Consider the following 17446-nt stretch of genomic DNA (forward strand, 5'->3'; position numbering starts at 1 on the left):
CATGGGTGCATGTTTCTGAAGCCAAGGTAGGCCTAGCAAGAGGGCGTGAGAGAGTCCAGGCAGAACATGAAAGAAGATGCTCTCAGAGTGCAGCATTCCCACCTGCAGAGTTATGGATTCGGTGATGAGTTGGATGGGATGTGGTAAGAGGCCCCCATCCACGGCAGCGACAGATAAGGGTACAGCCAGAGATTTGGTGGGAATGCGGTATTTCTCTACCAGGGACTGAGAAATGAGATTTCCGGCAGCTCCAGAGTCAAGTTGGGATAGTTCAAAATAACGGTTCTCCCCGCAGATGATAGAGACCGACAGCAACAGAAATGGAGAGGGTTTACTCTTGTCTAGGACGACCTCTCTGAGCGATCCTAGACACAGGCGTTTCCCGACCTCTCCGGGCAGGAACGGATCCGGTGCTCCTTACTGCCACAGTAGAAGCAGCTCCCCTCGGCTCGGCGTAACTCTTGACGGGTTTTGACCATCTTGGTCTGGTCGACCTGCATAGGCTCGGGTGAGTGCGTCTGGGGAGTAACGGGAGAAGTGACGGGTTTCTGGAAGGTAGGGGCTAGACGTGGAAACCTCCTCTCACGGGTGACCTCTTTGGCGCGCTCCTGGAACCGGATGTCAATCCGGGTGGCAAGTGTTATTAAGTCGTCAAGAGTGGTAGGAATGTCCCGACCGGCGAGTTCATCTTTAATACGGCCGGACAGACCCTCCCAAAAGACAGACACCAGGTCGTCGTTATCCCAGGCCAGCTCCGAAGCAAGGGTACGGAACCGTATGGCATATTGGCCCACGGTGAGATTTCCTTGACGGAGGCGTAGCAGAGATGATGCGGATGAGGTCTTCCGTCCTGGTTCGTCGAAGACTTTCCGGAAAGCCGTGAGAAAGGCTGGCAGGTTGGACACCAGGGGGTCTCCTCTCTCTCATAGAGGATTTAGCCAAGCCAGTGCCTCTCCCGTGAGATGGGACATGATGAAGGCTACTTTGGCTCGGTCGGTGGAAAACTGGTGTGCCAACAGTTCGAAGTGCAGAGTGCACTGGTTAATGAAGCCCCGTGCCTGGCTGGGATCTCCGCCAAAACGAGGAGGGGCGGAGAGGCGGGGACCGGGAAGAGATGCCATGGTGTTGATGGGCTGCGGCGGTGCCGGGGTAGTAAGTGTGCGAGTGGAAGCAGCTCCCGATGAGGTAGTCAATGTGTCCAGGCGGGAGTTAACACTACGCAGGTGACTCAGGATGGACTCCTGTTGGGACCTCTGACGGGAAAGTTCATGACATAGGTCCGAGAGCGAGGGAGCTTGGGTGCCACCGGGTTCCATGGCCCGAGCAAACTGTAACGGGTCTGGGAGGTGGAACCTCTGAGCAACTATACAAAGGGGCAGTCCTTGTAAGGAAGCGGGTGGCTCCCAGGGTAGGCGGGCAGGTAGTCACGGCTAGTGACGGGGACAGTCTCTGGGTAGAAGGGTAGGAGGTCACGGCAAGTGACGGGGACAGTCTCTGGGTAGAAGGGCAGGAGGTCATGGCAAGTGACGGGGACAGTCTCTTGACAGGCGGGTGGTCACGGCAAGTGACGACTAAGCCTCCAGGTAGGCTAGCAGGCAGGTAGTAGGTGGACGCTCCCAGGTGAGCGGGCAAGAGTCTCTGGACAGGCAGGTGGTCACAGCAAATGACGGCTGAGCCTCCAGGTAGGCTAGCAGGCAGGTAGCAGATGAGCGCTCCCAGGTGAGCGGGCAAGAGTCTCTGGACAGGCAGGTGGTCACAGCACGTGACGGCAGAGCCTCCAGGTAGGCTAGCAGGCAGGTAGCAGGTGAGCGCTCCCAGGTGAGCAGGCAGGAGTCTCTGGACAGGCAGGTGGTCACGACACGTGACGGCAGAGCCTCCAGGTAGGCTAGCAGGCAGGTAGCAGGTGAGCGCTCCCAGGTGAGCGGGCAGACAGATCCATAGACAGACTGGCAGGGCTGGTAGGCAGACTGTCGGACCGCAGGAATGTCAGCAGATAGACAAGTATCAGGCAGGTTTCAAGCAGGAATCTGGCAGGTAACTGGTAGCGGGACCTGAGGGCTGAAGCAGAGTGATAGGCTATGCAACAACATTGCTCGGGCACCTCCATTTTGGAGGAGGTGTCTTATATATGGTGAGGTCCTCCGGCCATTGGCCGGGGACTCCTTAGGACGGCGCGCGCGGCCCCTTTAAGAGAGGGGGAGCGCGCGCGCCCTAAGCACAGTGGCCGGGTAGCAGCGCGCGCTGCCAGCAGAGCGGGAGGAAGACGCCGGGCACGGAGCGGAGAGGTGAGGGGAACAGCGTCCTTGCCTAGCAGGAGGCAGGGACGCCGACGCTACACCCTGCCTGTCTGCTCCTCCCATTTCCCACCGTCTGTCTTTTCCTGCCATCTCCCCCGCCTGTCTGCTCCTCCCGTTTCCCACCGCCTGTCTGTTCCTCCCGTCTCCCCCGCTTGTCTGTTCCTCCTGTCTGTTCCTTTCTGTCTTTTCCTGCCATCTGTCCCCGTCTGTCTGTTCCTTCTGTCTCCCCCCGCCTGTCTGCTCCTCCCATCTCCCCCGTCTGTCTGTTCCTCCTGTCTGTTCCCCCCGTGAACCTTCGCCTGTCTGTTCCTCCCGTTTCCCCCGCCTGTCTGTTCTGCCCGTTTCCCACTGCCTGTGTGTTCCTCCCATCTCCCCGGCCTGGCTGTCTGTTCCTCCCGTTTCCCAGGCCTCTCGGTCTGTTCCTCCAGTCTTCCCTGCCTGTCCTTTCAGCTGTGATGTCAGTCATCCATATGTCCATCCTGTGCGGAGTCATCACTAATGATGGGTTTTCTGTTTCAGATTAATCAGCTAATCGTGAAAGAGAAATGTAAGAAAATGATATATATTTATCCAAAATCATTGTGTTCTATATCCTGTGTCCTCTGTGTGACTGGAGGGGAATTATCCTAGTTCCAGGTGTCTAGTGGTTCAATGCTCTAGTCCCTGATGTTTAATTATTTAGAAATGCATTCCTTAGTATCTATTGGTTTATTGCTCCAGTCCCTGGTGTCTAGTGGTTTAATGTAATGGTCAGTGGTGTATAGCAGTTTAATCCTTTAGCCCCTGGTGTCCTGTGGTTTGGTGGTTTATGTCATGTACACACTTCTCAGCACTTGACGTGGGAGCGACTACATGGGTTAATCAATCTCCTCTCACTTATTCTTGTACTTAACCTTCTATTAGAGGCTGCACACAGAGAATCAATCCCACCCCAACATGGGGTGATGAGTCCCTGAAATTTATACTACTTGATTCTTTACAGCAGACAAGGACCAAACTTATTAAAGTTTTAAGCTTTAATAGAAAAGATACAGAACTTACAAGAAAAGGTAAAAAAGGGAAAACTAAAGCGACACAGAAATAAGCAAAGCATGAAATACAAAGGGAGAAATAACTTTAGGCGGAGATATTTCGGTATTTCTGTTATCTTCTGTTTCCTTGAGGATAGGAGAAGTTTATGGATCACACTCGGCTAAGGCGAGCCCAGCATGTGAACACCTTCCCATTGTGTAACCCATCTTTACACGCCAGGTCTTGGGCTCACGTTTCCTGGACGGCCTAGATTGTATCATGAATATCGCAGGTCTGTGCGAGCACCTTGTATATTAAATACCTTGTTTTTTCCACCCCCACCTCCATCTCCCTATAGTATATAGCTGATGTCCAGCCTGGCCACAAAGGACAATCTTTCCTAGCTTTGAAGCTCAGGCTCAGCAGGCCGAGGTGTCAGGAATGACCCTCTCTGTAGTCTCAGGGACGCCCCCTTGGGTCTGAGTCCTGTAATAACAGTATATAGAGGTTATGCCCTTTGTGTAGTATCAGTCTTGTGAATGGTATATGTATTATAATGTTACTTATGTTATCATTTCACCCCTCTCCCATTTTTACATCTCCCAAATTTTTTGTTGGTTCATGGAAGACACCCAAGCTCATCTCTACCTCAGCCTCCCCCTGTTCAAGATAAACCATCTGCATTCCCATGATCAATTCCTTTCTTATGTTTCTGCTGTGAAATCAGGCTCCATCTGAGCAATTTCCCATTATCTCCAACTGCTAATCTGTGGAGCCAACTCAGTGGGTTATGATCAATGACCACTACGAAGTTGCCTCCATAGAAGTATGGCTGTAGTTTTTGCAGAGCCCACACAATTGTGGCATAGATGACCTCTTTGGGCATAGGTTTCCTGCTTAGGTAAAGAACTGGGTGCTCTTCACCTTGCGGATTCACCTGGCTGAGAACAGCACCTCTCCCATAGGTGCTGACATAAGTCTACACCACAAATCTGTGAGTGACGTCTGGGGCCTGAAGAACGGGGGATCAAGCCGATGCAGACTTTAGGGCAGAAAATGATTCCTCACATCGGATGTCCATGAAACATTTTGGAGAAACTCCTTCTTTGTCAGATCAGTTAAAGTCTCGGCCAAAGCACAAACTTTCTATAATAGTCGGCCATACCCAAAAAGGACATTACCTGCTTCTTAGTTCGTGGGGTAGGCCAGGCTGTGATGGCTTCTAGGTTACCTTGTTCAGGTTTTAGCACCCCTCCTCCCACACGGTGTTCCACGTATTGTACCCCCAGTTGCTCTCTGACACTTCCCGGGCTTCATGGTCAGAGCTGTTGCCCCAAGTCTCTGCAGCACCTGAGGCAGTTTCAGAAGGTGTTCCTGGAATTACTAAAAATGGCTATATTGCCAAGAAAAGCGACTGCAAAACCATTAAGTCCCTCCAGTGGGTGATTAACCAACCGCTGGAACGTGACAGGGGCTTAACCAGAAACTCGAACAGCCCAATGGTGTTATAAAGGCCGACCGTTCCTAACACTCTTATGTCAAGGCACAGGTCCCCCTGAAATGATGATTTCACCACGGAGAATCCAGGAGTTTTGGGGTCACACTCTGAACAGTCCTTAATTAAATCAAGAGGCCCCCTAACTCTTCTCCCATAAATGAGTTTGAAGGGGGAGAATCCTGTGGAGGCCTGAGGTACCTGTTGGTATGCAAACACAAGATGAGGGAAGGAACGTTCCCAGTCTCTCCCTTCAGTCTCCACCAGCATCTTAAGTGTTTGCTTTAGAGTCCCATTATACATTCACATGGCCCGTTGGTCTGAGGATGATAAGCACCGGCTACAAGATTCTGCACTGGTATTTTCTTGCAGAGACTTTCCACATGAATTTGGTCCCCTGATCAGTCAACATCTCCCTGGGGAACCCCAGACTTGTAAGTAATGCATCGATAACCCTATTGTGTGAAGGACAACGCCACTGCTTCTGGATATCGCGTAGCATAGTCGACAACTGTGAGAATAAAGTGTTTGCTTGAATGGCTAGGTATTGCAAGAGGCCCTAAGTTATCCACTGCCACTCATTGGAAAGGCTCATCAATCACTGGTAGTGGTATCAATGGGGCTTTATGGATATTCCCAGTCTTTCCATCTCTTTCTCAAATTGTGCAAGATCGACAATCATTGGCTATCTCCGTCCCCATATTGGGCCAATAAAAGTTAAGTGTCAAACTGGCTTTAGCCTTTTATACGCCAAGTTGCCCAGCAAGAGTGATTTCATGGGCAATTCTTAATAATTGTGCCCTGAATGAATAGGGACCAACCAGACGCTTCTCACAGTCCTAAGACTGTTGTATCCGTGGGGAAAGTCTCTTTATACAGCTTTCCCTGGTCCCAGTATATTCTTTCCTTGTCAGACCCAGTAGGGGGTTAGTTAGTAAGACATCTCAGCTTCTCCAGACTGGCATCTTTTATCAAGACTATTGGTCTGCAGGTCATGGCCAAGTGGGGATGCCAGACCCTGATCCGATGCCGAGTCTCCTGAGTCTCTCTGGAACCTCGGTAGATCGGCCAGGTGGAAAGACTTGTGGGCAGCATTAGGGCCCTCCTTTTCTGGCAGCTCTATGTGGGATTTATCCACTAATCTTTGGGGTTGAGTCTTGGCTGTTGGTCACAGCTGCCACATAAGTACTTCCTCCTCATCTCCTGTATGCAATGGCATAGGGCACTGTCCATTTGGACATTCGTTCTCCCTCCATATCTGTACATCAGGCGAGTCGCTTGCCTCTATTTTCTCTGCAGCATTCACTTGCAAGGCCGGGACATATAGAGAGACCATCCTGCCCAGGTCCGTTTCCCAGCAGCACATAGGTGGTATGATATATAGTTTCTGATACACCCACTTCCCTCGGTCCTTTCCCTGCTCCCAGTCCAGACACACCAAGGCCATGGGCACGGCCAGGCTGGTCATAGTGAGGCTTCCCTTCCTGTCAGGGCAAGCAACACTAACATGTCCCACCTTGTTACACGTAAAGCATTGACGTGTATCAACCCAAGGATATCTTGTTTCAGAAGCCTCGGAGGAAGTAGATGTAGAATGCCCCGGTGATCGGCTGGCAGAGGGAGAGGGGTCCCCAACTGGCCTGCATCCCTACCAGCTGAATCCCGATGGCTTCCGAGCTTCTAGCATCCTGTTGGCCGCATAAGAGTCCGCAATCTTTTGGTCGACAGTTTTAGCCTCTCGGTCGCACTTAAGTTGTCGTACATCCCTGGGACAGATGTGGAGAAATTGATCCTTAATCATAAGATCCTCTGGCTCCTCAACAGTGGTAACAGAAAGTCCTCGGATCCACTGATGTAACATGAGCCTCAAGGTGCTCATGACATCCGCATAGTTGTCAGTAGATCCCTGCTGGTTGTGGACATTTTTCTGATACACTTCTGCAGTGAGGTTGTACTTCGTGACCAAGGCCTTTATTATTTCATCATAGTCCCCATCTAGTTCTGGCGGAATTTCAGCAAAAACTTCCAAGACTTTGCCTTTTAACCCTGGGGTTATATACTATGCCCACTGATTACAGGACAGATGGTATTGCCTGCAGGGTTTTTCAAACCCCTGGCGAAAGGTATCTGTGAGGCGCTGCCCACTTGCTAAAGACTAAGAGACTTTTCCAGCACGGAGCACCGGTTCCGTTGATATTATTATTGTGTTTTATTAGAGATTTGCTGGCTGTATTTTATTAATGCTCTGCTTGATCCTCAGTTTATGTACACTAATTTTACTTGTAAATTGTCCAGCATTCCAGTAGTCTCATAAGTTTCTGATGAGCCTTAAATCATTGTCCAAACAGCGACTAGGCCCATTGTGTGAGTTTTGATTGAAGACACAGTGGAGCCGTCACCACAGGGGGTCTTACATGCAGTCTCAGGTGAAGGCTCCTGGAATATTCTTCATTGTTTCAGCTAAAAGCAAATGCTTAAGGGGGAGGGTGTCATCACCTCTGACCTTTGAGGGGGCTGAGCCCAGAGAAAAGAGGACACATGTTTTAGTAAGGAGTTGGTGGAAGGACGCCGAAGGGAGAGAATCTATGGCTGTAGACGTGGAGCTGATGGATGGATGGCTTATGGAGTGTTGGAGATCAGTTACCGACTGAGCTGGATAAACGTGCTACAGTTGTGGATATGCCGTTTGGATTTAAACTTCCTTAAAGGACTGTTGCTACTGGATACCTGTGCTTCCATCGTTTTATCTGTCGTCTGGAGGATCGTGGACTGTGACTACAGACTATACTGGCTGGAGATACAAAATCTGTGGGCCAACCAAAAGTTGGGAGACAGTGAGTATGGCCTTATACAAAACCAGTGGAACTACTGATCCAAGGTTGGGAACTTGAGGACTTAAAGAACTGTATTTCAGACATTTACCTGGAATTGCTGTATTTCCATGGATGCATGGATGTAAGGAATAAAATATTGTTGCATCGTTAACCTGCCTAGGTGATTACTTACAACCCACAACCTCAGATCATCACAGTATCCAAATCCTCATCTTTCTCCATCACAGAGAAGTTTTCCAAACTGAGTCTCCTATAATTTATGTCCTGGAAATGGGGTGGCTTACAACTGTTACCCTTTAGTAATTGGGCCATCTCCGACTGTAATTCTCTCTTAGCCCGAAGAGACTCTCTCTCAGCCTGAGCAGCCTCTCTCTCGACCCGATCGTCTCCAGCCTCTCTATTGGCCAAATGGTCTGCAGTCTCTTTCTCGGCTTGATGGTCTTCAACCTGTTGGTACTGTAGAATAAGCTGCAGGTGGATACTTGCATCACATGCTCCCAGCTATTGTAAGACCATCCACAAACAAAAGTCCATGTTCTCCTCAGAACTTGTGCTGTTGGTTCCCTCAGGAGAAGTTTTATTTCTGGGAAAAGGTCCATTGCTTGAGTAATCAGAGTTGGGCTTCTTTGTCTGGGTGACAAAGTACACTGCTCCGAGTCCTGCTCCATCAAGGTGCGAATCAGCAGATCCTCTGATTTGTCTGCTGTCTCAATTCCTCTGCGCTCATAGAGGTTAATCAGGGTCTCCTTACTCTGCTTCTTGTACAAGGCTGCCATATCGGTAAGCCGCCTCTGCAAAGTGAAAGAAAGAAAAGAAAAACAGGGAAGGGGAAACTGTCAGCAAGTATGTCTTACCTGTAAGCACTGAGCTAGCCCTGGCAGAACTGGTGCACTCACTGCAAGGATACGGCCAATCCCTTAGAGCGGGGGATAATTGCTTAAACCAATCTCTAATGCTCTACTAGAAGTAAACTATGTCCCACCGCTGCCGCCAAGTTATTACATGCTCATTTCTCAGTTATGCAAGGGTTAATGTATCTCCTCTCACTCATTCTAGCCCTGAACCTCTGTGCTAGGCTGCAGAGTGAGTATAAATCGCACCCTGACACCGTCCCCACACCCCGGGGGCCGCACAGCACGCTGCCATCACTCATCAAACACACTGGGTGACAGTCACACGCCACGCGCGCTCTGAAAGGCTAAGGATTCTTTACAGCACAGAAGGACCCAACTTATTAAAGTTTTAAGTTTTAATATAAAAGGTGCAGAACTTAAAAGAAAAGGCATAAAAAGAGAAAAATAACATGACACATAAATAAGCAAAAGAGTTATAAAATACACAGGGAGAACTAACAAAAATACCAAAACGTCTCCGGATAAATTTGGTTTTCTGTTTCTTTGAAGCTAGGAGAAAGGGTTTATGGATGACGCTCATTTCTGGCCGACCCCAATATGTGAACACCTTCCCATCGTGTAGCCCATCTGTATATACAGTGTAGAAAATAAGTATTTGATTCTCTACCCTTATTGCAAGTTTTCCCACCTATAAAGAATGGAGAGATCTGTAATTTTATCGTAGGTCACTTCACCTGTGAGAGACGGAATCTCAAAAGAAAATCAGAAAATCACATTGTATGATTGTTACATAATTAATTTGCATTTTATTGCTTGAAATAAGCAGGGCTGTGGAGTCGGTAAGCAAAACCACCGACTACAACGCCTCAATTTCCATGACTCCGACTCCACGGCTCCCGCTCCCTCATGCGCGGCTCATGGTTAAGTGATAAATTTACTGAAGCACAGATTCATCTCAGCTAAAAGTCCTGAGATCAGGAATAGAATAGACATTTATAGAACATTTCAGAACTTTCCCAAATTCTTAAGGAAAAATATTCCTCACAAACTGCATTGAACGACTGCACCCAATGTATTATATATTTCAGGAGTCGGAGTCGGTCCATTTTATACTCCACCAAAATGAGCTCCAACTCCACAGCCCTGGAAATAAGTATTTTTATACAATAGAAAAGCAGAATTTAATATTTGGTGCAGATAAAACCTTTGTTACCATTACAGAGGTCAGACGTTTCCTGTAGTTCTTGACAAGGTTTGCACACACTGCAGCAGGGATTTTGGCCCCCTCCTCCATACAGATCTTCTCCAGATCTTTCAGGTTTCGGGACTGTCGCTGGGCAACATTGAGTTTCAGCTCCCTCCGAAGATTTTTTATTGAGTTCAGCTCTGGAGACTGGCTAGGTCACTCCAGGACCTTGAAATGCTTCTTACGGAGCCACTCCTTAGTTGCCCTGGCTGTGTGTTTCTGGTTGTTGTCATGCTGGAAGACCCATCCATGACCCATCTTCAATGCTCTTACTGAGAGAAGGAAGTTTTTGGCCAAAATCTCTAAATACATGACCCCATCCGTCCTCCCTTCAACACGATGCAGTCATCCTGTTCCCAGAAAAGCACCCCAAAGTATGAGGTTTCCTCCACCATGCTTCACGGTTGGGATGGTGTTCTTGGGGTTGTGCTCTTCCTTCTTCTACCTCCAAACACGGTGAGTGGAGTCGATACCAAAAAGTTCTATTTTGGTCTCATCTGACCACATGACCTTCTCCCATGCCTTCTCTGGATCATCCAAATGGTCATTGGCGAACTTCAAACTGGCCTGGACATGTGCTGGTGTGAGCAGCAGGACCTTGCGTGCCCTGCAGGATTTTAACCCATGATGACGTAGTGTGTTACTAATTGTAATGTTTGAGACTGTGGTCCCAGCTCTCTTCAGGTTTTTGACCAGGTCCTCCCATGTAGTTCTGGGCTGATTCCTGACCTTTCTCAGAATCATCCTTACCCCACGAGGCGAGATCTTGCATGGAGCCCCAGACCGAGGAAGATTGACAATCATCTTGTGTTTCTTCCATTTTCTAATAATTGTACCAACAGTTGTTGCCTTCTCACCAAGCTGCTTGCCTATTGTCCTGTAGCTCATCCCAGTCTTGTGCAGGTCTACAATTTTGTCTCTGGTGTCCTTAAACAGCTCTTTGGTCTTGGCCATGGTGGAGAGGTTGGAGTGTGATTGACTGTGTGGACAGGTGTCTTTTATACAGGTAACAAATTCAAAAAGGTGCAATTAATACAGGTAATGAGTGCAGAGTAGGAGGGCTTCTTAAAGAAAAACTAACAGGTCTGTGAGAGCCAGAATTCTTGCTGGTTGGTAGGTGATCAAATACTTACAGTGGGGAATGACCCTTTCTGTAGTCCCAGTAACTACCTCTCACCATGATTCTGAGTTCCTGTTGGCCTCCTGGCCTGTAATAAGAGTACATAGATGTTATAGCTCTTACAGTATAGTCCTGCAGTCTAGTGTTATATTCGCTGGTGTTCTATGGTTTTGTTGGGTTAGTCCTGCATTCTAATGGATTAGTGCCTCTCATGGTTTCCATTTGTCTAGTACCCTGGTCTATGGTAGTGTTTGATGCTTTGCTTCCAGGCTGGTGGTCTCCATACACATCACTAATCTCTAGAGCAGAGCAGAGGTCCCCAACCTTACTTATCTCGAGAGCCACATTCAGCTCTGAAAGAGGGTTGTGAGCCACATCCAGAGCCATCTTCCCTCCCAAGTTGTGACATCCAGCTCCTGGTGACACTTAGAGTCCCCATTATTGGTATAGTGACAACCAAAGCTTCTCCACAGAAATCACATTAAGACAATATACTTGTATTCAACGGTTCCCAACATGCCCTCGTATTCTTGCATCAACCTCTTCCATTACTCAATCACATCTCACTGGCAGAATCATTCTATCTCCAGGATACCATAATTTATTTCTGCACACTCAAGGCCAGTATCCAGATCTGTTCTTCAGTGAGTGGCTACTCACAAATGTCACCACCAGAAACCTGATCTTCATAGCGCCTTGCTAGACCTGCTGAAAATACCCAAAGCTGGCAGACAGCCGCGAGCCACACATCATGAGCCCGCAAGCCTCAGGCTGGGGATCCCTGCTTAGAGGAAGGACCTCTCCTGATCGGTTGTCTTCTCTGGTTTGGCCATGTGTGTGTCTTCTACAGTGGGTGCTGTCCATGAATACGGTCCTACCTGTCTCATGTGAGCAGTCCTCGGAGTTCTGGTACTGATCCATCCTTGTGTTTTTTCCTCCAGTCACGGTGTCGCAAGGTCGTAACTGCACCTATGATGTGTTGAACCATGTTGGTCAGCGACTATTCCAGGCGTTTCAGGATGTTGAGTGCTGTGGACCTCTCTATGACGTGAAGATTAAGGACAACAGCGGCAATGAGGTCCTGCAACTGCTGGAGAGCTGCGGCTGCATCTGTACCCGGGAGGTGAGGGTTACACATACTCAGCATGGCAGGACTGTGATCTGGGTGTCAGGGCAGGACTGTGATCTGGATGTCAGGGCAGGACTATGATCTGGGTGTCAGGGCAGGACTGTGATCTGGGTGTCAGGGCAAGACTGTGACCTGGGTGTCAGGGCAGGACTATGATCTGGGTGTCAGGGCAGGACTATGATCTGGGTGTCAGGGCTGGACTATGATCTGGGTGTCAGGGCTAGACTGTGACCTGGGTGTCAGGGCAGGACTATGATCTGGGTGTCAGGGCAGGACTATGATCTGGGTGTCAGGGCAGGACTGTGACCTGGGTGTCAGGGCAGGACTATGATCTGGGTGTCAGGGCAGGACTATGATCTGGGTGTCAGGGCAAGACTGTGACCTGGGTGTCAGGGCAGGACTATGATCTGGGTGTCAGGGCAGGACTATGATCTGGGTGTCAGGGCAGGACTATCATCTGGGTGTCAGGGCAGGACTATGATCTGGGTGTCAGGGCAGGACTGTGATCTGGGTGTCAGGGCAAGACTGTGACCTGGGTGTCAGGGCAGGACTATGATCTGGGTGTCAGGGCAGGACTATGATCTGGGTGTCAGGGCAGGACTGTGATCTGGGTGTCAGGGCAAGACTGTGACCTGGGTGTCAGGGCAGGACTATGATCTGGGTGTCAGGGCAGGACTATGATCTGGGTGTCAGGGCTGAACTATGATCTGGGTGTCAGGGCAAGACTGTGACCTGGGAGTCAGGGCAGGACTATGATCTGGGTGTCAGGGCAGGACTATGATCTGGGTGTCAGGGCAGGACTGTGACCTGGGTGTCAGGGCAGGACTATGATCTGGGTGTCAGGGCAGGACTATGATCTGGGTGTCAGGGCAAGACTGTGACCTGGGTGTCAGGGCAGGACTATGATCTGGGTGTCAGGGCAGGACTATGATCTGGGTGTCAGGGCAGGACTATGATCTGGGTGTCAGGGCAGGACTGTGATCTGAGTGTCAGGGCAAGACTGTGACCTGGGTGTCAGGGCAGGACTATGATCTGGGTGTCAGGGCAGGACTATGATCTGGGTGTCAGGGCAGGACTGTGATCTGGGTGTCAGGGCAAGACTGTGACCTGGGTGTCAGGGCAGGACTATGATCTGGGTGTCAGGGCAGGACTGTGACCTGGGTGTCAGGGCAGGACTGTGATCTGGGTGTCAGGGCAGCTCACCCTCCCCCAGCACCGACCTAGTCATCCAGAGATACACAACGAACAGTCTTGTTTATTACATCGGAGGGCGGAGCATTTGATACTACCTCCTGCGGGACCACCACATGGGGCAGCACAAGATCTGGCACCTAATGTATGGCGCCCTCTGATGGTCACAGCAATTTCTCCTGACACCATGTTCTTCCTCCTGTAGATGGAGGTGCAATGTCCCCCAGGAAGTGCAGTTGGATTTGTCAAGGTGCATAATAACTTGATGGTCACCCACCTGTCCATCTTGAATTCTTCCAAAGAGGTGACTCTGATCATCCTGGGACCAAGATTCCAGAACAGTATCTTTGGCAATGTCACTTTTGAGGTAAGTCACATAGTATACTCTGTGTGCCCCTCCCCCAGAAGAGTGATACAGAGAGAAGGGAGCTATGACCCCACCCCCTGCAGAGTGATACAGATAGAAGGGAGCTATGACCTCACCCCCTGCAGAGTGATACAGACAGAAGGGAGCTATGACCTCACCCCCTGCAGAGTGATACAGACAGTAGGGAGCTATGACCCCACCCCCTGCAGAGTGATACAGATAGAAGGGAGCTATGACCTCACCCCCTGCAGAGTGATACAGATAGAAGGGAGCTATGACCTCACCCCCTGCAGAGTGATACAGATAGAAGGGAGCTATGACCCCACCCCCTGCAGAGTGATACAGACAGAAGGGAGCTATGACCCCGCCCCCTGCAGAGTGATACAGATAGAAGGGAGCTATGACCCCACCCCCTGCAGAGTGATACAGACAGAAGGGAGCTATGACCTCACCCCCTGCAGAGTGATACAGACAGAAGGGAGCTATGACCTCACCCCCTGCAGAGTGATACAGATAGAAGGGAGCTATGACCTCACCCCCTGCAGAGTGATACAGATAGAAGGGAGCTATGACCTCACCCCCTGCAGAGTGATACAGATAGAAGGGAGCTATGACCTCACCCCCTGCAGAGTGATACAGACAGAAGGGAGCTATGACCTCACCCCCTGCAGAGTGATACAGACAGAAGGGAGCTATGACCTCACCCCCTGCAGAGTGATACAGACAGAAGGGAGCTATGACCTCACCCCCTGCAGAGTGATACAGACAGAAGGGAGCTATGACCCCACCCCCTGCAGAGTGATACAGATAGAAGGGAGCTATGACCTCACCCCCTGCAGAGTGATACAGACAGAAGGGAGCTATGACCCCGCCCCCTGCAGAGTGATACAGATAGAAGGGAGCTATGACCCCACCCCCTGCAGAGTGATACAGACAGAAGGGAGCTATGACCTCACCCCCTGCAGAGTGATACAGATAGAAGGGAGCTATGACCTCACCCCCTGCAGAGTGATACAGACAGAAGGGAGCTATGACCTCACCCCCTGCAGAGTGATACAGACAGAAGGGAGCTATGACCCCACCCCCTGCAGAGTGATACAGATAGAAGGGAGCTATGACCTCACCCCCTGCAGAGTGATACAGACAGAAGGGAGCTATGACCCCACCCCCTGCAGAGTGATACAGATAGAAGGGAGCTATGACCCCGCCCCCTGCAGAGTGATACAGATAGAAGGGAGCTATGACCCCACCCCCTGCAGAGAGATACAGATAGAAGAGAGCTATGACCCCACCCCCTGCAGAGTGATACAGACAGAAGGGAGCTATGACCTCACCCCCTGCAGAGTGATACAGACAGAAGGGAGCTATGACCTCACCCCCTGCAGAGTGATACAGATAGAAGGGAGCTATGACCCCACCCCCTGCAGAGTGATACAGATAGAAGGGAGCTATGACCCCACCCCCTGCAGAGTGATACAGATAGAAGGGAGCTATGACCTCACCCCATGCAGAGTGATACAGATAGAAGGGAGCTATGACCCCACATCCTGCAGAGTGATACAGACAGAAGGGAGCTATGACCTCACCCCCTGCAGAGTGATACAGATAGAAGGGAGCTATGACCTCACCCCCTGCAGAGTGATACAGATAGAAGGGAGCTATGACCCCACATCCTGCAGAGTGATACAGACAGAAGGGAGCTATGACCCCGCCCCCTGCAGAGTGATACAGACAGAAGGGAGCTATGACCTCACCCCCTGCAGAGTGATACAGACAGAAGGGAGCTATGACCTCACCCCCTGCAGAGTGATACAGACAGAAGGGAGCTATGACCCCACCCCCTGCAGAGTGATACAGATAGAAGGGAGCTATGACCTCACCCCCTGCAGAGTGATACAGATAGAAGGGAGCTATGACCCCACCCCCTGCAGAGTGATACAGATAGAAGGGAGCTATGACCTCACCCCCTGCAGAGTGATACAGATAGAAGGGAGCTATGACCTCACCCCCTGCAGAGTGATACAGATAGAAGGGAGCTATGACCCCACATCCTGCAGAGTGATACAGACAGAAGGGAGCTATGACCTCACCCCCTGCAGAGTGATACAGACAGAAGGGAGCTATGACCTCACCCCCTGCAGAGTGATACAGATAGAAGGGAGCTATGACCTCACCCCCTGCAGAGTGATACAGATAGAAGGGAGCTATGACCCCACATCCTGCAGAGTGATACAGACAGAAGGGAGCTATGACCCCGCCCCCTGCAGAGTGATACAGACAGAAGGGAGCTATGACCTCACCCCCTGCAGAGTGATACAGATAGAAGAGAGCTATGACCTCACCCCCTGCAGAGTGATACAGACAGAAGGGAGCTATGACCCCGCCCCCTGCTGAGTGATACAGACGGAAGGGAGCTATGACCCCACCCCCTGCAGAGTGATACAGATAGAAGAGAGCTATGACCTCACCCCCTGCAGAGTGATACAGACAGAAGGGAGCTATGACCTCACCCCCTGCAGAGTGATACAGACAGAAGGGAGCTATGATCCCGCCCCCTGCAGAGTGATACAGACAGAAGGGAGCTATGACCTCACCCCCTGCAGAGTGATACAGATAGAAGGGAGCTATGACCTCACCCCCTGCAGAGTGATACAGACAGAAGGGAGCTATGACCCCACCCCCTGCAGAGTGATACAGATAGAAGGGAGCTATGACCTCACCCCCTGCAGAGTGATACAGACAGAAGGGAGCTATGACCCCACCCCCTGCAGAGTGATACAGATAGAAGGGAGCTATGACCTCACCCCCTGCAGAGTGATACAGACAGAAGGGAGCTATGACCTCACCCCCTGCAGAGTGATACAGACAGAAGGGAGCTATGACCTCACCCCCTGCAGAGTGATACAGACAGAAGGGAGATATGACCTCACCCCCTGCAGAGTGATACAGACAGAAGGGAGCTATGACCCCACATCCTGCAGAGTGATACAGACAGAAGGGAGCTATGACCTCACCCCCTGCAGAGTGATACAGACAGAAGGGAGCTATGACCTCACCCCCTGCAGAGTGATACAGACAGAAGGGAGCTATGACCCCACATCCTGCAGAGTGATACAGACAGAAGGGAGCTATGACCCCACCCCCTGCAGAGTGATACAGACAGAAGGGAGCTATGACCTCACCCCCTGCAGAGTGATACAGACAGAAGGGAGCTATGACCCCGCCCCCTGCAGAGTGATACAGACAGAAGGGAGCTATGACCCCACCCCCTGCAGAGTGATACAGACAGAAGGGAGCTATGACCCCACATCCTGCAGAGTGATACAGACAGAAGGGAGCTATGACCCCACCCCCTGCAGAGTGATACAGACAGAAGGGAGCTATGACCCCACCCCCTGCAGTGTGATACAGATAGAAGGGAGCTATGACCTCACCCCCTGCAGAGTGATACAGACAGAAGGGAGCTATGACCCCACCCCCTGCAGAGTGATACAGATAGAAGGGAGCTATGACCTCACCCCCTGCAGAGTGATACAGACAGAAGGGAGCTATGACCCCACCCCCTGCAGAGTGATACAGACAGAAGGGAGCTATGACCCCACCCCCTGCAGAGTGATACAGACAGAAGAGAGCTATGACCCCACCCCCTGCAGAGTGATACAGATAGAAGGGAGCTATGACCCCACCCCCTGCAGAGTGATACAGACAGAAGGGAGCTATGACCTCACCCCCTGCAGAGTGATACAGATAGAAGGGAGCTATGACCTCACCCCCTGCAGAGTGATACAGACAGAAGGGAGCTATGACCCCACCCCCTGCAGAGTAATACAGATAGAAGGGAGCTATGACCTCACCCCCTGCAGAGTGATACAGACAGAAGGGAGCTATGACCTCACCCCCTG

General features: G+C 50.7%; 2 protein-coding genes across 6 annotated transcripts in view; both read left to right on the top strand.

Annotated features, from left to right (window-relative positions):
• LOC141167189 (phospholipid scramblase 1-like) overlaps positions 1 to 17446 on the top strand; it is a 477203-nt gene that overhangs the window by 98123 nt on the left and 361634 nt on the right. The gene's annotated exons all lie outside the window — the stretch shown is intronic.
• LOC141167188 (phospholipid scramblase 1-like) overlaps positions 1 to 17446 on the top strand; it is a 152387-nt gene that overhangs the window by 98024 nt on the left and 36917 nt on the right. For both annotated transcript variants that reach the window (XM_073654612.1, XM_073654613.1), the window contains exons 4-6: positions 2817 to 2844; positions 11799 to 11980; positions 13383 to 13544. In XM_073654612.1, coding sequence (XP_073510713.1) covers positions 2817 to 2844; positions 11799 to 11980; positions 13383 to 13544 — 372 coding nt within the window. The remainder of the gene's footprint in view (positions 1 to 2816; positions 2845 to 11798; positions 11981 to 13382; positions 13545 to 17446) is intronic.

The sequence above is a fragment of the Phyllobates terribilis genome, unplaced genomic scaffold (genome assembly GCF_046119375.1).
Source record: "Phyllobates terribilis strain yellow unplaced genomic scaffold, ASM4611937v1 Scaffold_11__3_contigs__length_659146591, whole genome shotgun sequence".
Lineage (NCBI taxonomy): Eukaryota > Metazoa > Chordata > Amphibia > Anura > Dendrobatidae > Phyllobates > Phyllobates terribilis.